We start from the raw sequence: 16,286 nt of genomic DNA, 5'->3' as shown, positions 1-16,286 counted from the left end.
AGCCAGTTCTAACTTCCATGCGGGCACCGCCTTTGCCTCGGTAAATACGTATCACTGAATCGGTTGTGAAAGTAGTTCATTAGGATTGTTCTTCTACAGAAATATCCACTATGTTGACAAATGATAAATGCACTCAGTACTCTTTATTCTTTATACCTATTGGTTTTCTAAGTAGATGTTTTCTTCATTGAAATTGGTCTTGAAAGACCTCTAAATCAATATCTCCTCGCAAGAACTATTACTTTCTATCAATGTGCATGTATGTACGTTATGTAAATATTACCATCCGCAGAAGAAAAAATTATAATTTAACATAAATTCTCCAATTACTTAAATCTAAGAACATATTATTTGTGTGTTTAAAGCGACGAATTTGGCATAAAACATCCTCGCAAATGCTTCCCTTCTGCTGGAAATCGGAGCTTGCTTTTAATTTAATTTTGTTTCGAGTACGGGTACGGGTATATTCGTGCTGGCAAATTGCTTTGCAGAATCGTAATACCCGGAAACGGTTAGTTGGTTGTGGGTCATAAAAACGAATTGCAATCATTATCGTTGCTTAGATGAGGTTTGCAACCAGGCATTTCCCTCCACTTCCCCGCCTCCCTTCCCCTTCCCCTTGCCATGACCATACCAATGCCCATACCCATTCCCATGCCACCTTTGAAGCGTGCTTTATTGCAGTTTTTATTGCACATTTTTGATTTACCCAGCCGGGTGAGCATAGCCCTGATGGGGGGATTGGGGGCTTTGGGGTTTCGGCTATGAAAGTGCGTGTGCGTGTGGTGGCCGGGCCATCGATTTGCTGGGGTTTTGTTCTTATTGTGTTCCCTATTTGATTTGATGCGGTGTTAAATTATAATTATGGGTTCGAGCTCTCCAAACGGGGTCGCTGGGAGGGAGAGCTGTGGGGTTTGGTATGGCTCAGTGGAGTAGCTTATCGTGCACAAACATATGGCATTTTGTCAGTTAGTTTGTTTGACTTCTTTTTCACACAATCGCACAGGCATCCGCGTTCAGGGGTTCCGGGTGTGAGTGCTCGTGTGTAGGTAGACAAAGTGCCGGCATATATATTCATGAACCTGGTGTACATCTGCATAATGCAGGGCAGCAGCAGAACCGCCAAAAGAAGAAGGAGCAGAGCAGCCGTGGCTGTGGCTGTGGCAGGATACGGCAGTTGGCGTACGTTGCCTTTTATTTTAGTGGCTGCTTGGGCTCTGTCTGCTTCTTTGGCGGCCAGCTAGTGGCACACACGGTGGAAGAGTTAAGCAGAAATATGGGAAAAAGGCAAACAATGGCAGGCAACCTAGTTATCGCCCGCCATCTTTATTGCATGCAAATGTGCGAGAGGCGGCGCAAAAAGGAGGCGCCTCTGTTGAAATGGCTGACGTACTAACACATGGGCACACACTCACATATAGATCAAATGCTGATGCACTGAGGGGAAACCCGAAAGGAAGGCTATCTTTGGGGCCGAAGCTGTTTAAACTCTTGACGATTGATCGAAGATCTGTTGAGATAAAATACTGATGGACATGGACTATCTATCTATCCCTTTAACATATTTAATGATTTGAGTACGGTACTCTTGATAGCAGAGTTAGCAGAGTTGGGGTTTCTTCATGGTCAAAAACATGTTTTGAATTTTAGAATCTGTTTTTCTCGGTGTACTCATGTGTACGTTGCTAATGCACCTTTTGCCATGCCTTCTGAAACCAACCGCATGCATATTTATCTTTTGCCAGTGCCGGCTGTAGCTTCAGCCCCGAACCAGCTCCTTTGTGGCATGCATACCACACACACCAAGCCATATGTACACACATACATGCAAGTATAAGAAATACGATATCTTAAGTGTTAAACAGGCGCTTTGCCAAACCGGCTCGCACTCGACACTCGGTGCCCGACTACGCCTTGCTGCTCCGCAAACGGCGCTGCCAACCTTATCTGGTTTGTCTCTCCCCCTCGCGGACACGCCCACCTGCCTGCTGCTGCAGTGCATCACGACGGCGGAGTCTAGGAATTCCAGCCCTGCATATTTGGCAGCAGAACAAAAAGAGGCACCAGCAAAGCAAAATAAAACCCACGTCTCGGCAAATAAATAAAAATGCTGCTCACTTCTGCTGCGGCGCGTTTTATGCGCGCGCTCGCACACACACACACACACACAACATATGCAAACAGGTGCGAGAAGCTTCGTTCTCGCTCTCTCGGCTACTCCGTCACACACGCTGGCAGTGTTGCCAGCTCTTGAGGGCCCAAAACAGCCAAATCAACATTTGTGGCTAGCTGGGAAAAGCATACCACAATTTTCAAGAAGCAATATAAACACCGCGCCACAACCACTGTGAGGAATCATAATGGAGTAATGGAGTAGACCTAGGCGGAACGTCTTAGCGAGCGGCGCTTGGAGAGTGACTACCATTCTATAAATTGCAATTAATAAGACTGAATAAAGATACGAATACTTGTGCAATTAGCCTAGATCGACTCCAATTTATAAATCTCTGTCATCGGGCCCACAGGCGGCTCAGCTATCCAAGTTAATTCAGACGGCTGGAAAAGGGTTCGTTGCTCCACTTTAAAGTACATTCCTTGTGGTGGAAATTTACCTATTCGGTAATGATAAAGCAAGACAATCGACTATGAAGAATCCTATCTAATCTTCCAACGTACTCGTAGATAAGTATAATTCCATTCTAGCTAGATCTTATGAAACAATTAGAGCTGGATGCAATGGAAGTATTAATCCTGGTTATCCAATCCTGTTGGGGGGTTCAGCTACCTTATTCAACGTACATCCATTCAACAGCATCCAAAAATCGTAGTTGTTTTTGTTTTCTTAATTCGCTTTTGAAAAACACACGATCGATAGAACAGAATTAGGAAATACCTGGCTTGCGGTGGAAACCTATCAACATAATTCTATGTGTACAAGAAAAGTTTTTAAACAAAAAAAGTAAATTAATAGCGGAAAATATCTGAAATGGCAACACTGATGGCTGGCTGCCTTCATTTTTGTAGCGCATACTTGTATTTCGGGCGCTGCTTATAATTCCACGCCAGAGTTGTAAATATTTGCTCAAGTATTTATTTATGTACTGCCTCCGCTCGCATGTATGTATGTATGTATGTATGTACGTATCTGTGTGTACTGTGTGGCTTCCTTTTGGTTTGGATCGGTTTGGTTTGTGTTGTGTTTGCGGGCCAAATTAAAATGCATTGCACTATTGCTGGCTTTTTGATTTGCACTCCCAGTCCCACTGTAGTGCTTGCTTCTAGCAATTTTGTAGTGCTTTCAATTTCTTTAATGTTCAAAGCGTATCTTAGCTGCGGTGCCAGCTCTTCCCAGCGATGGGACCCGACCCTCATTTTTCGCAACATAGTGACCATAAATTGCTGGGCAAGACAAACGGCACGGTACGTGGAAACATCTTCCACTTTCCGCCAACAATTCGTGAATACTCGTAAACACACCTGAACGACGACTTCTTCAAGTCATCTCACCTGCCATGATTATTGTAATTGCCAGAATTTATACGGTATAAGGTTTAAGGTACTTTCATATTCACAGAAGCCACCATATTATACAGTGCCGGACTTAAGTGTTGGCACAGCAATAGTATTTCAGATTACTGCTATTTTCAACAGAAAAACAATTTGATTCGATAGCTTAATCAGTTTTCTATAAGATTGGCTAATTTTTATAAGCGTCGCTGTATACATTATTTTCTAAAATTTTGTAAGCGAAAAATGAAATAAAATTTTGGGAAGCACCCCGCCATCGCGATACAATTTTTAAATTTTTTTTTAAATCTCAGCCGTATCAGGCGAGAGTCTATTTTCATAGTCGGTTATCAGTTTCAAACTAGGGATATTATTCTCCATCGATGAAAAAATCAATTGAGTTATCCTCATTTCTTATCCGTGCACCCTCAATGTGCGCCAAAGCGAAACGTGGCAGAGCCCATTGTACATGCATATATAGTAAAAATCTGTCCCGTTTCTGCCATAATGGCGTGCATTTTTCTTAATTTTTTTAAATTTTTTTAAATTTTTTTTTGCATTGTCTAAAAAGTTATATGGTATAATAAGAATGCACATATGTATACATTTTTAAAAATTAATTTCTTTATTGGTATTAGGGTTAAGGACAGATATCGCTCCAAATAGGTCCATAGTTTTCTGGGTGGGCTTCGAACTACAAATTGTGCATACATATGTATGTATTTATGCATTTTAAAAGACCTAGTAAATTACCTATTTTCTTTATTATTTCCTATAAGAATTTTCCTATAAGGAGTCATGATAAAAGTTATTCCACCAAGTCTTTCTTACTTATTAAACTATCAAAAGGAATAGCCCGTTGAAGCCAATTACACTGAATAACCTTTCTGTCAACTGGGAAAAAGGATTATTAAGTTGAATAAAAATCCATGTAATGCTTTTATTTTTTGTGTACACTTTACTTCGTTCACAATATTATGGAACGAATTTGTAGAATATTTCTGCATGGATCGGAATGACATTTTTTGTCTGGCATGGAATTTTGTGCCCTGCTTTAGGGTCTCGCTTTGTCCATGACAAGCCAAAGTTATCAATTTTTCCAGCTGCTCTCTTTGGCCATGGTTCATCAAACAGTTCTCCACAGACACATCTTGGCATTTGGAAATTGATTTTAAAAACTTTTTTAATTAATTATGATAATGTCGTAGTGAGCGAGCTCTGAGTGGGTGTGGGAGGATGCCACGGGCAGCCAGCTTCCTCCGCCACACCCCAAAGGACCACGCCTCGATTCATTTGACGCATCGCTGTACTGCTTCTGCTGCCGCTGCCGCTGCCACTGCCGCTGTCGGGTGTTCTGACTTCTTTTATTGCTGCAAATGATGTTCGAGTTGAGTATTTCTTTTCTCATTTCTTTTTTCATCATTGGAATGTTTGAGTTTTCACATTTCAATTTCTGGAATTTTACCCAACAACTTTTCCCGAATCCTCTGTACGTTTTTGTGCACGTGTGTGTTGGAGTGGGAGTGAGTGTGTGTATGAGTGAGGCTGAAGTTAAAATTAACAAAAATGGGCATCATTGGGGATTGGGAAAGAGCAGGGGGGGGGGGGGGAGGCAAGGCAGAGCAGAGCTGGATTGGGCGTTCGGTCTTCGGGCCTTCAAATAAGTTTTGTATTAATGAAATTGCAAATATGTGAAACTTTTATACATGTTTCTTTATAAACTGGCAAACTAATAGAGTGAGTTTTGGCATGTTGTGTCACTGGGTCGTACTCGTATTGCTCGTAGTCGTTGTCCTGGCAGGGCTATACTCTGCCTTTGCTCCTGCAGTCAGTCTGTCTGTCTATCAGACCTGGCCTGCCATGTGTACGTGTTTGTATATGTGTGTGTGCAAATATCCTGGAAACTTTCTGCAGCAAAGTTTGAAAATGTATTTCAATGCATAGAAATGAATCTAATTTGTAAAATTTCATACAACAGTTGAAAACTTATAAACGCGCAGGCACTTGCACTCGGCACAGGGCTCCACCTCGCCCATTGCCCATCGCCCATCGCCCATCGCCCATTGCAATACCAGCTGCAGCTCCAACTCCAGCTCCAGTTCCAGTTCCCGACTTCCTCTCCTCATCCTTACTGGCCCCTCCTGTCCTGTCCCGCCCGCTTTCCTGGCCTGTTTGTGTGAAAACGTCGACAACTTGGCATGCAGATTGCAAACTTTCGAATAGCATCACCAGCGTCAGCGGCAGCGGCAGCGGTAGAGGCGCACTCTAAGAAAGGAAAAAAGCAAAATGCTGAACAGATTTAAGTGGTGCTTTGTTATGCATAAATAAAATGCTTGGCAAGAAATAAGCAGGCGCCGAAAGAGGGAAAAACTAGTACAAGCCAAAACATATTTTCAGTTTATTTAAAATAAATTTTACATTACTTAGCTCCCAACTAAAAGGCTGCAAACATGGGTCATGCGCCTACTCCTGGCACACTCCCAGTGACACCCACCAGCCACTACGACTCCTAACCAAAGCAGAAAGTAATTTACGCTCAGCCAACTTGCAAAGAACTTGCTTGGCCTGGGCCTGGGCCTGGTCTTTGGCCTGAGCTTGGGCTTTCTCTGGCAACTAGGCACAGTGGTGTACGGCAAGCAGCCAAAGACAATTTTGTTGGCACTAATTGAATGTAAATACAATTTTGCTTTGCTGTCAAGTCTTGTGTCTAGTCGACGACGACAACGATGGCAATGGCAATGGCAACGAACGGCACGGCAACGATGACGACGACGATGACGATGACGATGTTGACTGTGTTGGCTTGGCGCTGCACTACGAGTATGACGACGTTGGCAATAAAACGAAACGAGCTGATTGTATGCTACAAACAACTGCTGCAGCTGCTGCCAGCAATCGTCTCCTGGCCCGGCCCGGCCTTGCCTTCCCCCGCCTCCCTCTCTACTGATGCAATTCGTACTCCGTCTTCATCTTCAGCCCGTGCTCCTGCTGAAGTGTCGTTGTAACGTTTGGCACACAGATCAAGTGCAATGCAACGTGCAAAGTTGCAAAAAGCGCAAAAATCAACAGTATAAAATCTTTTATTTAGTGTCATCATCATCAGCGCTGCTTCAGTTGTTGTTGTTGTTGCTGCTCCTCCAGTGCTCCAGTGCTACAGTGCTCCAGTGCTCGCCCAGCATCTTGGTTGCTCAATTTTCAAAGAGCAGCCCAGCCCAACCCGCATGGCGTTTGGTGCACAAAATGTCATTTGCAGTTTTGAATTGATATTTACTTAAAATTTAATTACGAAATTTGTATACACAAGCATGTGTACATACACATGTTTGGCCTATTCAGTACCGTTGATGACTTGGGCAAACAAATCTCTTTCAGCTCTGTCAGTTCCCCAGACTTCCCCCAAGTCAGTTCCCCCAAGTCCCGGAGTCCTGAAAGACAGGGAAAATCATCCTGCTCCGGGTGGCTTCGCCAGTTCACCGCAAATGTGGCCAATGAAAGCTAAAAACTCCATTAATAACATTAAGCCCGACCTGACTTTCAATTCAATTAAAGCACATTTGTTTAAAATTACTTACAAATTGTTTTCACTCAGGCGATTTTTTGTTGCATTTTAATTGAATTACCTTTTGGCCAGGACAATGTCCGGCCGCAACACGGATCAAGGATCAACAGCAACGGCAGCAGCTAGCTGCAAAATCGATTTTGTTTTTTATTGCTTACGTTGTCGACGTTTTTAATCAATTTAATAAAGTTCAGCAAGGTTTTAAATGATTCCAAATGATGTATAGATTAGGTTGGCTGAGAATCTATTGGATTAAGAGCTCATACGATTATGTTGTACTATACTTGCACGTACTCGAAAAGTGTACAATTAAGTTAAGTTAAGTTAAAGACAAAATTTGGTGACTGCATATATTTTGCAGTTTTAGTAATTACAGTTTAAAAAATGCATGAAATTTACCTGCAATTTAAGGTATTTTTTTCCAGTTCAAGACGCCTCGTACAATAACCTTTAATTTGATCTATGAGATCCATTAAACTGAAAATAAGAAAATAAAATGCATAATAAATTCTGTTAGCCAGTGAAAGCTAATTTCGTAGTTCCCGCGATTATTAGTTATGTATTTCCCTGTCAAATCATCGATTGAATGATAAATTAGCTTTAGTTTCACTGACTGGTGGGATGTCAGAATGGGGATAATCTATATTTCATGTCGTCCGTCCATCAATAATGTAATTAAATGACAATAATGCATGAGCCATAAAGTCATGCTGTTGGCATTTGAATAAATAAAGTAATTATGTCTTTTTTCCCATTTGTTAACATTCTAATACCTGTTAGTATTTCAGAACTTTTGTAATTGATTTAAATAAATATGTTTGTACTAATTAAATATAATGCCCATCCACAGTGAGGGTTTGGAGGTGACTTTTATGGCTTAAACAGTATTAATTAAAACGTTTTTTTAGATCGTAATGGAGTTTTTATTTGATTTGTTTTTCTAGCCTGAAATTGTATTTTTCGAGCACCAGAGTACCCCGTACCCCGTAACCCGTAACCCCGTACTCTTCAATCTCATCTCTGGCACGCAGTTGGAGTGAGTGTCTATGTCTGCGACAGGTTGTTGGTTAATTCATTTATTTATGCGCATAAAGCCCTTGTGCAGGTTGTACTCGTAATGTTCATTAGCATTTTCGCTATTTGCAGCTATTCGACTGCAATTTTCGCTCCTGCGCTAATGACAGCCTCCTGATCGACGCTCTGGTTGTATTTGCCACTCGTAGAGTGTGGGGGCGTATGCATTTATTTCTCAGTGAGAATAAGCGGGTACTGTCGGTCTGTCTATGTGGGTTGCTGGATTCTGAAGACTTTTTGTAATCAGTAGAACAAGGCAATAAATTACTTACCCTCCTTCATCTCTACTATAAGTACTCTTGATTATTATAACTCTATGCAGATTTGTTCAACTTAGAGCCGGTTGATCCTGTTAAGAATGTTTATATTTTAAATCATCATCTTTCACTAAATTCCAATTTTATTTGAATAACTGATGTCAAATACTTCCTTTTCCTGCGTCTGAGTCGAGTGTTATGGGAATCATTAGCTGAGCTAATCCTTAGTTTTCCACTACTTATCTAACTCCAATTAGTGCACAGCAAATAATCATATGTATCGTCTGTCCTATAGTCGAAAGATTCTATTTCCATAGTAAATTTTTTGGTTTTTTGAACGATTTATTTGGAGATTCTCAAGACTCGGTTGCTGGAATCGTTCGAGCGGCCCATTTGTGGCTGTGGGTGGGTGATTGGACTGGTGTGGGGTTCGTGGGGCCACTGGCTGGCCGCACCGCTTGTCTCGGCCCAAATCAAATCACCATCAAATCATTCCAAAATCGAGTTAATTCGTCTCCACAGTTCATTGCACACTAACAAATGAGAGGGAGATGAATGGATGGTTGGTTGGATGGTTGGATGGTTGGATGGCTGGCTGGCTGGCTGGTTGGATGGCTGGAGAGGTTGGCAGAGAGGCAGTGGGGCATGCATTCACATACGCATATCAATGCGGTTTTGAATTTTGTCTAACGCAAAATATAACTGCATTTTGTCACTGACTGGCCGAGGGGATGGGGATGGGGGATGGGGATGGGGTGACAAAAATGCTTGACTGGCAAACAACGGGCAATGGTGCTCGGCATAAGCGATGCTTGATTGCGTTTCCGGTTTATGAAATTCTGTGGCGGGCAATGCAATAATTTGTCGTGGCTTTTGGGACGTCAGCACTGATGGAATGTCCGTCACGGCTCTGGTGCGCCCGCTGTGTGCATCTGTGTGGCCTCCAGCTGGTGTTGGTGCTGGCGTTGGTGTGTGTGCGAGTGCGAGTGAGTGTTAATATTCGGCCGATTGTCGATGCAATATTTTGTCATTTGCGAAAGCCATTATGAATTTATTTATTATTCCACCGAATGCTCTGTGAGCTGTTGATTACGTTTATATGCATGTCCTCTCTTTCTATATGCGCTCTCTTTCACTCACTATGTGCGTCGGTGTGTGTGTGTGTGTGTGTGTGTGTGTGCATGTGCGATTTTCAATTCGTTTCTGGCGTACGTGTGTTTTTAGCATTTTGCGTTAGCATCTGGAAAATTAAAGTGCAGGCAAGCAGAAATTCAATCTCTCGTTTGATTCCCCATTTTCCCCGCTCTCACTCTCGCTCTCTCAGCCAACTTTAAATGCGGCAAAAGTACCTTTTTCGCTGTCGCCGTCGACGCTGCTTTTACTGCGTCTCTCTCTGTTTCTGTCTCTTTCTCTTTATCTGTCTCCTTCTCTGTCTGATTTAAATTACGAAAAGCGCACGTATTATTGTTTGTTTCAATTGCCTGCTGACGAGCCAGAGCCCGAGCCAAAGCCAGAGCCCGAGTCAGAGCCAGTGTTAGTACCAGTGCCAGAGCCAGAGCGGTGCCGGGATGAGCAGGACGAGCGTAATCAGCAAATGTGCCAAACGACAGCGGGTTGGGCCACCGCCGCCCCGTACCAAGCCATACCACACCACACCACCCCAGCTCCATCTTCGTTCCATCTCCCAAAAAGGTAAGGAAAAAACCAAATTAGTTTAATTTGTACGAAATCAAGCAAACGTATGAGGCGAAGGAGCGACCAAAGACACTGGAGGAATGGCCAACCTGACTCCGGACTAATTCTATTTAGCATTTGCAGGACAACGACAGCGGCAGAAGTAGAGGAAGAGCCAGCGGCAGCAGACGACAACGTCCTGCCAGAGCACTTGGCCAGTGCTGGCGTTGGCCAACAAAATGAACTTCGGCTAATTACTCAATGCAAATTAAAATTCATGTCAAGCAGATTGGATTATCCTCACGCAACATTTAATGTCGCACTTAGCAGTGGCTGCGAAAGGCAGGATGGCTATGGCCAGGGAAAGGTGCTCGTGCTCCTTGGCAACTGGACAGCCAGGACTCAGCGGAATCAAGGGCGTGAAAAGCGAAGGCAGGAAAGGCTGGCAAAATGGCAAAACGAGATGAGCGGACGGGGCGGGGTCGAGAGCGGAGAGGGGAGAGGGGAGCGCTGTGGCGTGCTCGGGAGAGCAACAAAGAAAAATCTCTTTTGAAATGCTAATGTAAAAATTCTTTAAAGAAAATTACGCAATACATTATTTTGGTTTATTTTGCATTAAAAGTCAATTTAGTGTTAAGGCCCGGGCAAAAGTGGAACCGAAGGGGACGCGCCGACAGCGAAAACGGCAAAAAGGGCGCCCAAAAGCAAAAAAAACAAGCGTGGCTCCGGAGCAGAAAAGAGCTGTAGAGCGTAAAGCGCGCAACAGGATTGTGCTCTGCCGATTGTATGGAACGACAGGACACAGGACACAGGACCCAGGACCCAACACCCAGGACATCCCTAACATCCCTAACGCAAGACCGGCCATGACAGCGCAACTAACCAAAAGGTTTCGGGCCAGCCTTCAAGTTTGTATTTTGCATTTTAAGCTGTGTCCGAGGCAGCCCCACGGACACGCACTCTGAGACTACCACGGATAGGGAAAAGGACATGGACTAAGTGTTCGCACATTAGCTATGGGTGGCAGGTGTCAAGATGGGATCGAAGTAAGTGGTCCTGGTCCCTCTTTGACTATGTATCGCCATCGAAATGGTTGTTCCATGTTTCCATTTTTCAATTAAATTTGATTGGATAGTTTCTGAATACATGAATGACGAATAGTAATTATTTGTTGATTATGGAGTCATTCATTTCGTTTGAGATATGTGATAATAACAGCCTTATTGTCATTACTCAACGGGTTATCAGGTGAGTACTGTGTTAATCGAGTGTTTAATGGAATATCATTAACAATATTTCATACTATATTACTATACTAATTAACAGAATTATTATCATTGGTTATTCGGTGGCTGCCATGTAAAGAGCGAGTATACACTGTACATACTCGTATGTATATATGTATATGTATACTAATAGTCTTTATCATGCATCACATTTATGTATCAGTCCCGGCTTCCTTTGTAAAGGTTCAATGTTTGCAGATACTATACAAACAATATACTTTCTTCGGTGTCGGTTGATCTGCTGGCAATCGAAAAGACCTTAGACTTACACCGGTAAAGGCTAATAACCTAATCCTCCTACAGAAACTGTATACGAGAAAATACACAGTATTAGAATGGAATTGTAAAGGTGCCTTCTGTGCAATATTGCATTTCAATGTTATATAGGTGAGGGAGTGGGAGCATAAGACTGGAAAATATGGTTTTAAAATAAATGAAAACACATATCTAAAAGATTAAAAATGATACATTAATATTTTTTAAGAAAAATGACCTCATGCTTAGAATTTAATGTTGAGTGTGTATATTTTCCTCCTATCTCATTCGGCATACAAAAATAAATTCAAAGTTTGCTTTTGGTTCTAAACTGATTTCATAGGACGGTGCCTGTTATTTTAAAACTATTGCTTTGTCAAATAAAACTTCATATGATTTAATGTTTAAATTCCAGGTAATCATTCCTTATTTATGTCCTTAAAACTTTTAAACTATAATTTCCATTTTCTGATTTAAGTAAACATTTGATTAATCGATTTACCGATATTGGAAATGTGTGTAAATGCAAGGAAATGTAAGTCCGGATTGAGCCGCATTCGTTTTAAAGATACCGAATCCGAATCCGAATCCACTGATTCCCTCGGGGAAAATGAGATTATAAGCTTTGAACACTTCACTTCACAATATGCACCAAAGCTATTATTATGTCTGCCTTCCATTTAGCTCAGTTTTTTTCCGCATTTTCCACGCATTCTTCCCCATTGCGAGCCGGGTGTACTTTTTTCGTCTTTGGCCCTTTGCGTGTCCTGCCTGGCACTGTCGCCATCTCCGCCGCGGCACGCCGCCTCTTCTCTTTATCTATTAAAACGCCTTCCAATTTGCATATTTCTGCAGCTGGAGCAGCTGTAAACGCGGGACGGACGCGACTTAGCGTTGGAGCTGGGGCCGGACTTATTGTAGGGCGAGCGAGGGCAGCTCTTAAGATAATGTCTGCCGGCCAGCGGAGTCGCCGCCTGATGAGCGGGGAAATGGAGCGAGCAAATTAAAGCCCTGCCTCCGGAGCCTGGGATCTGTGGAGACTCTCATTTCGCCGAGACCCTTGAACGCTGCAGACAACAATGCGCTATGTTGCCCATTGGCATAATGCCATACGTAAAGTATAGAATATCCGAGTATCTGGGGCACCAAAGCAGAAAGAAAGTTCAACATTGATTCGATCAAGTACACAGAAAACACTCTAATTTTCAAGATTGAAATATTTATAAAGGTAAATTTGTAATCCAAATGGTAAATGACTAAATTTCAGCTTTTGAATGTTAATAATAAAATAAAAATACCGTCATAGACTGGAAAATGCTATACAAAAACTGTAATAATAGATGTAGATGTTTGATGTGGACTTCGAAGCATATTCCACTGATTTATGATATAGAAGAGTTCAGAAGGGTTTCATTGATTCCAGCCGTTTATTCCATATTATTTTGAAGTATATTGAAACCCGCAACAAAAATTAAAGAATTCGAATTTTGTATCCTATAGAATCTAAACAACCTTAATTATTGAGACTAAAATTAAATCATACGATTAAATCAAAATAAATTAAATTATATTTATAACAAGCCGGCAGGTGTTTTGTAAACGATACCCAAGTCACCGGCCACCACTCTACAATATCGTTTGCTCGAGGAATTAAGAATAACCTTTATTCCCAAACCCAAACATTCGCAGAGTATTGACTAGTCCGAGGGCGAAAAAATTGGGCTGTTTTGGTATTTTATTTCATTTTATCCCGTTTTATGCCGTTTTATTCCGCTCCTCTCGTCGGGTTGTTCCGCTGTCACATTACCTACATCAAGTGTCACTTTAAAACGCATTTTTCTTTCGCCCCGCCCGGGTAACATTTTGAAGTGTAGCTCAAAGCTGTCGCCACTTGGATGTATCTTCGGACCGACCGTCCGCCTGATGTCCGTGTGGCCCATTCCGTCACCCGTCGCCCGTCGCCCGTCGCCCGTCACCCGTTCCACCGCCCATGGCTCGTGTTCGTAAACAATTCGAGGGACATTAAGTTCCAATTAAGTAACATTCTAGGCAAATCAGTGGGAGTGCCTCTGGCATTTGTCCCTGTTCTTGTTGTTGATGTTGTTGGGGTTGGGGTTTTGTTTGGGGCTGGTGCTGGTGCTGGGGTGGTGGTAGATTGCTTTGTTAATATTAATTTGTCATTAATTTGAGCAGCGACGTACATCCATAGCTTACGAGCGGCTCGTTTAAAATGCATTGATAAGCCAAGTGGCTCCATCAGCAATCACCCATCGCCCATCACAGCTCCAGGCTGTGTACACAGACGCCAGCGTCTTACCATCAGATAGGTTTAATGCGCTTTAAACTGTTTGGCTAGGAGCTTGCGGCCTGGCCTGGGACGAGTGTGGGGATGATCCAGGGTCTACGAGCAGTGTAAAATGAGGTAGAAGAGTGGAGCAAGGCGGAGCTCTCCTTTGGTCAGCCCGAGTCCTTTTCAAAACTAGGCACAACTGTTGCTCGGGCACTTTGCTGATGAAAGGGTACGAAGGTATTTTGGTTGCGGCTTCACCACAGCCGCACCTTCACTGGATTGGGATGGGGACAGGGTCTCTCACTCCCCTGCCGTTTGTTTCTGGCGTGGCCGTCAGTTGAGGGCCTTAGTGTCCTTTTCTTAATGCGCCATTTTGATGGACAGATCTTGGAAAAAACCAGAGATCTCCCACTTTAGGCGAAGTCCTTTTTCAGGCGGCCAAGCTGTGCATGTGATGTGCTCATACCAGTCGTTTTGCTTGCTGTATTTATATTTTCCTTCGCTTTCCTTTTTATTTCACGCTTCAACACGGACGGACCGGACCGTTCCACACCCCCAGCACTCAAAGGCTTCGGCTTCAAGTGTCGACGTTTTTTATTTTACGCTACTTTGAGCAGATACACATGCAAATAGCATAGCATAGCATAGCATAGCACAGTAGAGGCCACAAAGCGTAAAAATGTATAAAGCTTATGCCCCATTCAGAGTCAGCCCCAGCCCCCCACACTGACTCAGTCACTCAGTCAGTCAGTCAGTCAGTGAGGCACGGTATTTCAGTTTTAGCCACCATGTCTACGGCACTGGCACTGGCACTGGTACTGGCACACCCTCCCTTCGCCGTCGCCGTCGCCGTCACCGCCTGACCAACTACGCATAAAAAGCAAATATATTTTCAGTGCAGCAGCCACGTCAACCGCTCTCGCCCGCTTTGAATGGACCGGGACCGGGACCGGAGTGGAGTTGCACAGAACAGAGCAGAGCAGAGCAGAGCAGATCTGGGCAAAAAAGAAGGTGTTATCTGATTGCCATTTTAAACACAGCGACTGCAACATCCACATCACAGAGGGAGCAATAGAAGCGGCTACAGCAATTGCGAATGCAATAGCAATGGCAAAATTAAAAGCGAAGCCCCCTGAAAGGCTGAGTGAGCGCATGAAAAGCTGAAAATTCAATGAATGGGCTGGGTTATCGCTTGTATGATCCGGGTACGGGTACGGGCCCTGGCGGCGTGTGCCCGCAGAGACATTAAAAGATAATCGGCACCAAGTAGAAGCGCAATCAGAGTCCGGCTGCGGAGAAGAGCGGAAAGGACGGGTGGACACACTCCGTATTTGTCTAAGGACTGTCAAAGCCAACTTGTCAAATGATGAGCTTTCGGATGCGGGTCGATAGACTGGAGGATCCATTTGGAGTTGAGCTTATAGCAAGAGAACAATCTCTAAAAGGAAATATACTTACCCATATATACATATATATAGTTAATATATTAATATAGTTAATATACAGTTACTTGTTCTTGGACTACAATTTTAATCTTATGAAAACTTCACAGTTTTTAAAATCTTTCTTTCTTGACATTGCTCCAAATGTATAAAAGGTACTGCCTAATCGTCCTGTATCTAACCCTGACATAATCCACTCAGCTTTTAAGTATTTCTAAATGCAGAATATCGATATAATCCTTGATATTTTCTGAGGAAGTCGAAAAATCGAGGAGCCTTACCATCAATTGAGGTTTTCTGGTTTTCCCGACTCCAGACGATTGCAGTTCTTGCAGCCTTCAAGCCGATAATTGAAAGAATAATTCATGCTCACGTAGCTTGTTAGGGCATTGGACATGTGCCCCGTGCCCATTCTGCCAAGTCAGTCCCTGGTATCCTGTTGCTTGTGTCTGTCTGTCTGAGCAGACCAGTGTGTGTTTGCCTACACTGAGCGAAACGGAAGCGGAAGCGGGCGGCAGTCGACAGTCGGCAGCTGGAAGTTGGTTGTGCTGTGAGTGCAACGGGGCGTATGAGCAACGCAAGTTGTTTAAAAGTCACACACTAATTAAATGGCACTTGGACACTTTGGTCGGCTGCTCGCCGGCAACGGCAGCCGGAAGACTTGGCCTGGCTGTGAGTGTACGGGTGCAGTGCTTATCGTGCAGTATCGGCAATTAAAATCTAAAAAGAAGCCAGCTCTTCCTGTCTGCGTGGACATGCTGCCCGGCTCCGACGCTGGCTGGCTATTTGCTTAAGCTTCTCACCCAGCAGGCGCTCGGGCACCCTGCCAGCCGGAGTGCACTCTGTTTAACGTTGAGCTGAGCTGTGCAAATAATGAGGTACGCCACACATGATTTTAATGAATGAAAGCGATAATCGTTTTGAATCGCATAGCAATTAAGC

General features: G+C 43.4%; 1 protein-coding gene and 1 long non-coding RNA gene across 2 annotated transcripts; one reads left to right on the top strand and one right to left on the bottom strand.

Annotated features, from left to right (window-relative positions):
• Positions 1-6,611: 6,611 nt before the first annotated feature.
• On the bottom strand, positions 6,612-7,546 carry LOC108155490. The gene is made up of 3 exons (XR_001775047.2): positions 7,466-7,546; positions 7,080-7,192; positions 6,612-7,002 (listed from the first exon to the last, which is right to left on the bottom strand). It is a non-coding gene; the product is annotated as an uncharacterized LOC108155490 (long non-coding RNA).
• A 2,320-nt stretch (positions 7,547-9,866) lies between these two features.
• LOC108155484 lies at positions 9,867-10,668 on the top strand. Its single transcript, XM_017286310.2, has 2 exons — positions 9,867-10,089; positions 10,216-10,668. Exons 1-2 carry the CDS (start codon positions 9,992-9,994, stop codon positions 10,622-10,624), a joined length of 507 nt encoding a protein of 168 aa, XP_017141799.1. The 5' UTR covers positions 9,867-9,991; the 3' UTR covers positions 10,625-10,668.
• Positions 10,669-16,286: the final 5,618 nt, after the last annotated feature.

Source organism: Drosophila miranda, chromosome 2, assembly GCF_003369915.1.
Source record: "Drosophila miranda strain MSH22 chromosome 2, D.miranda_PacBio2.1, whole genome shotgun sequence".
Lineage (NCBI taxonomy): Eukaryota > Metazoa > Arthropoda > Insecta > Diptera > Drosophilidae > Drosophila > Drosophila miranda.
Note: the sequence above shows the minus strand (reverse complement) of the source record. Positions and strands in the feature narration are given on the sequence as shown.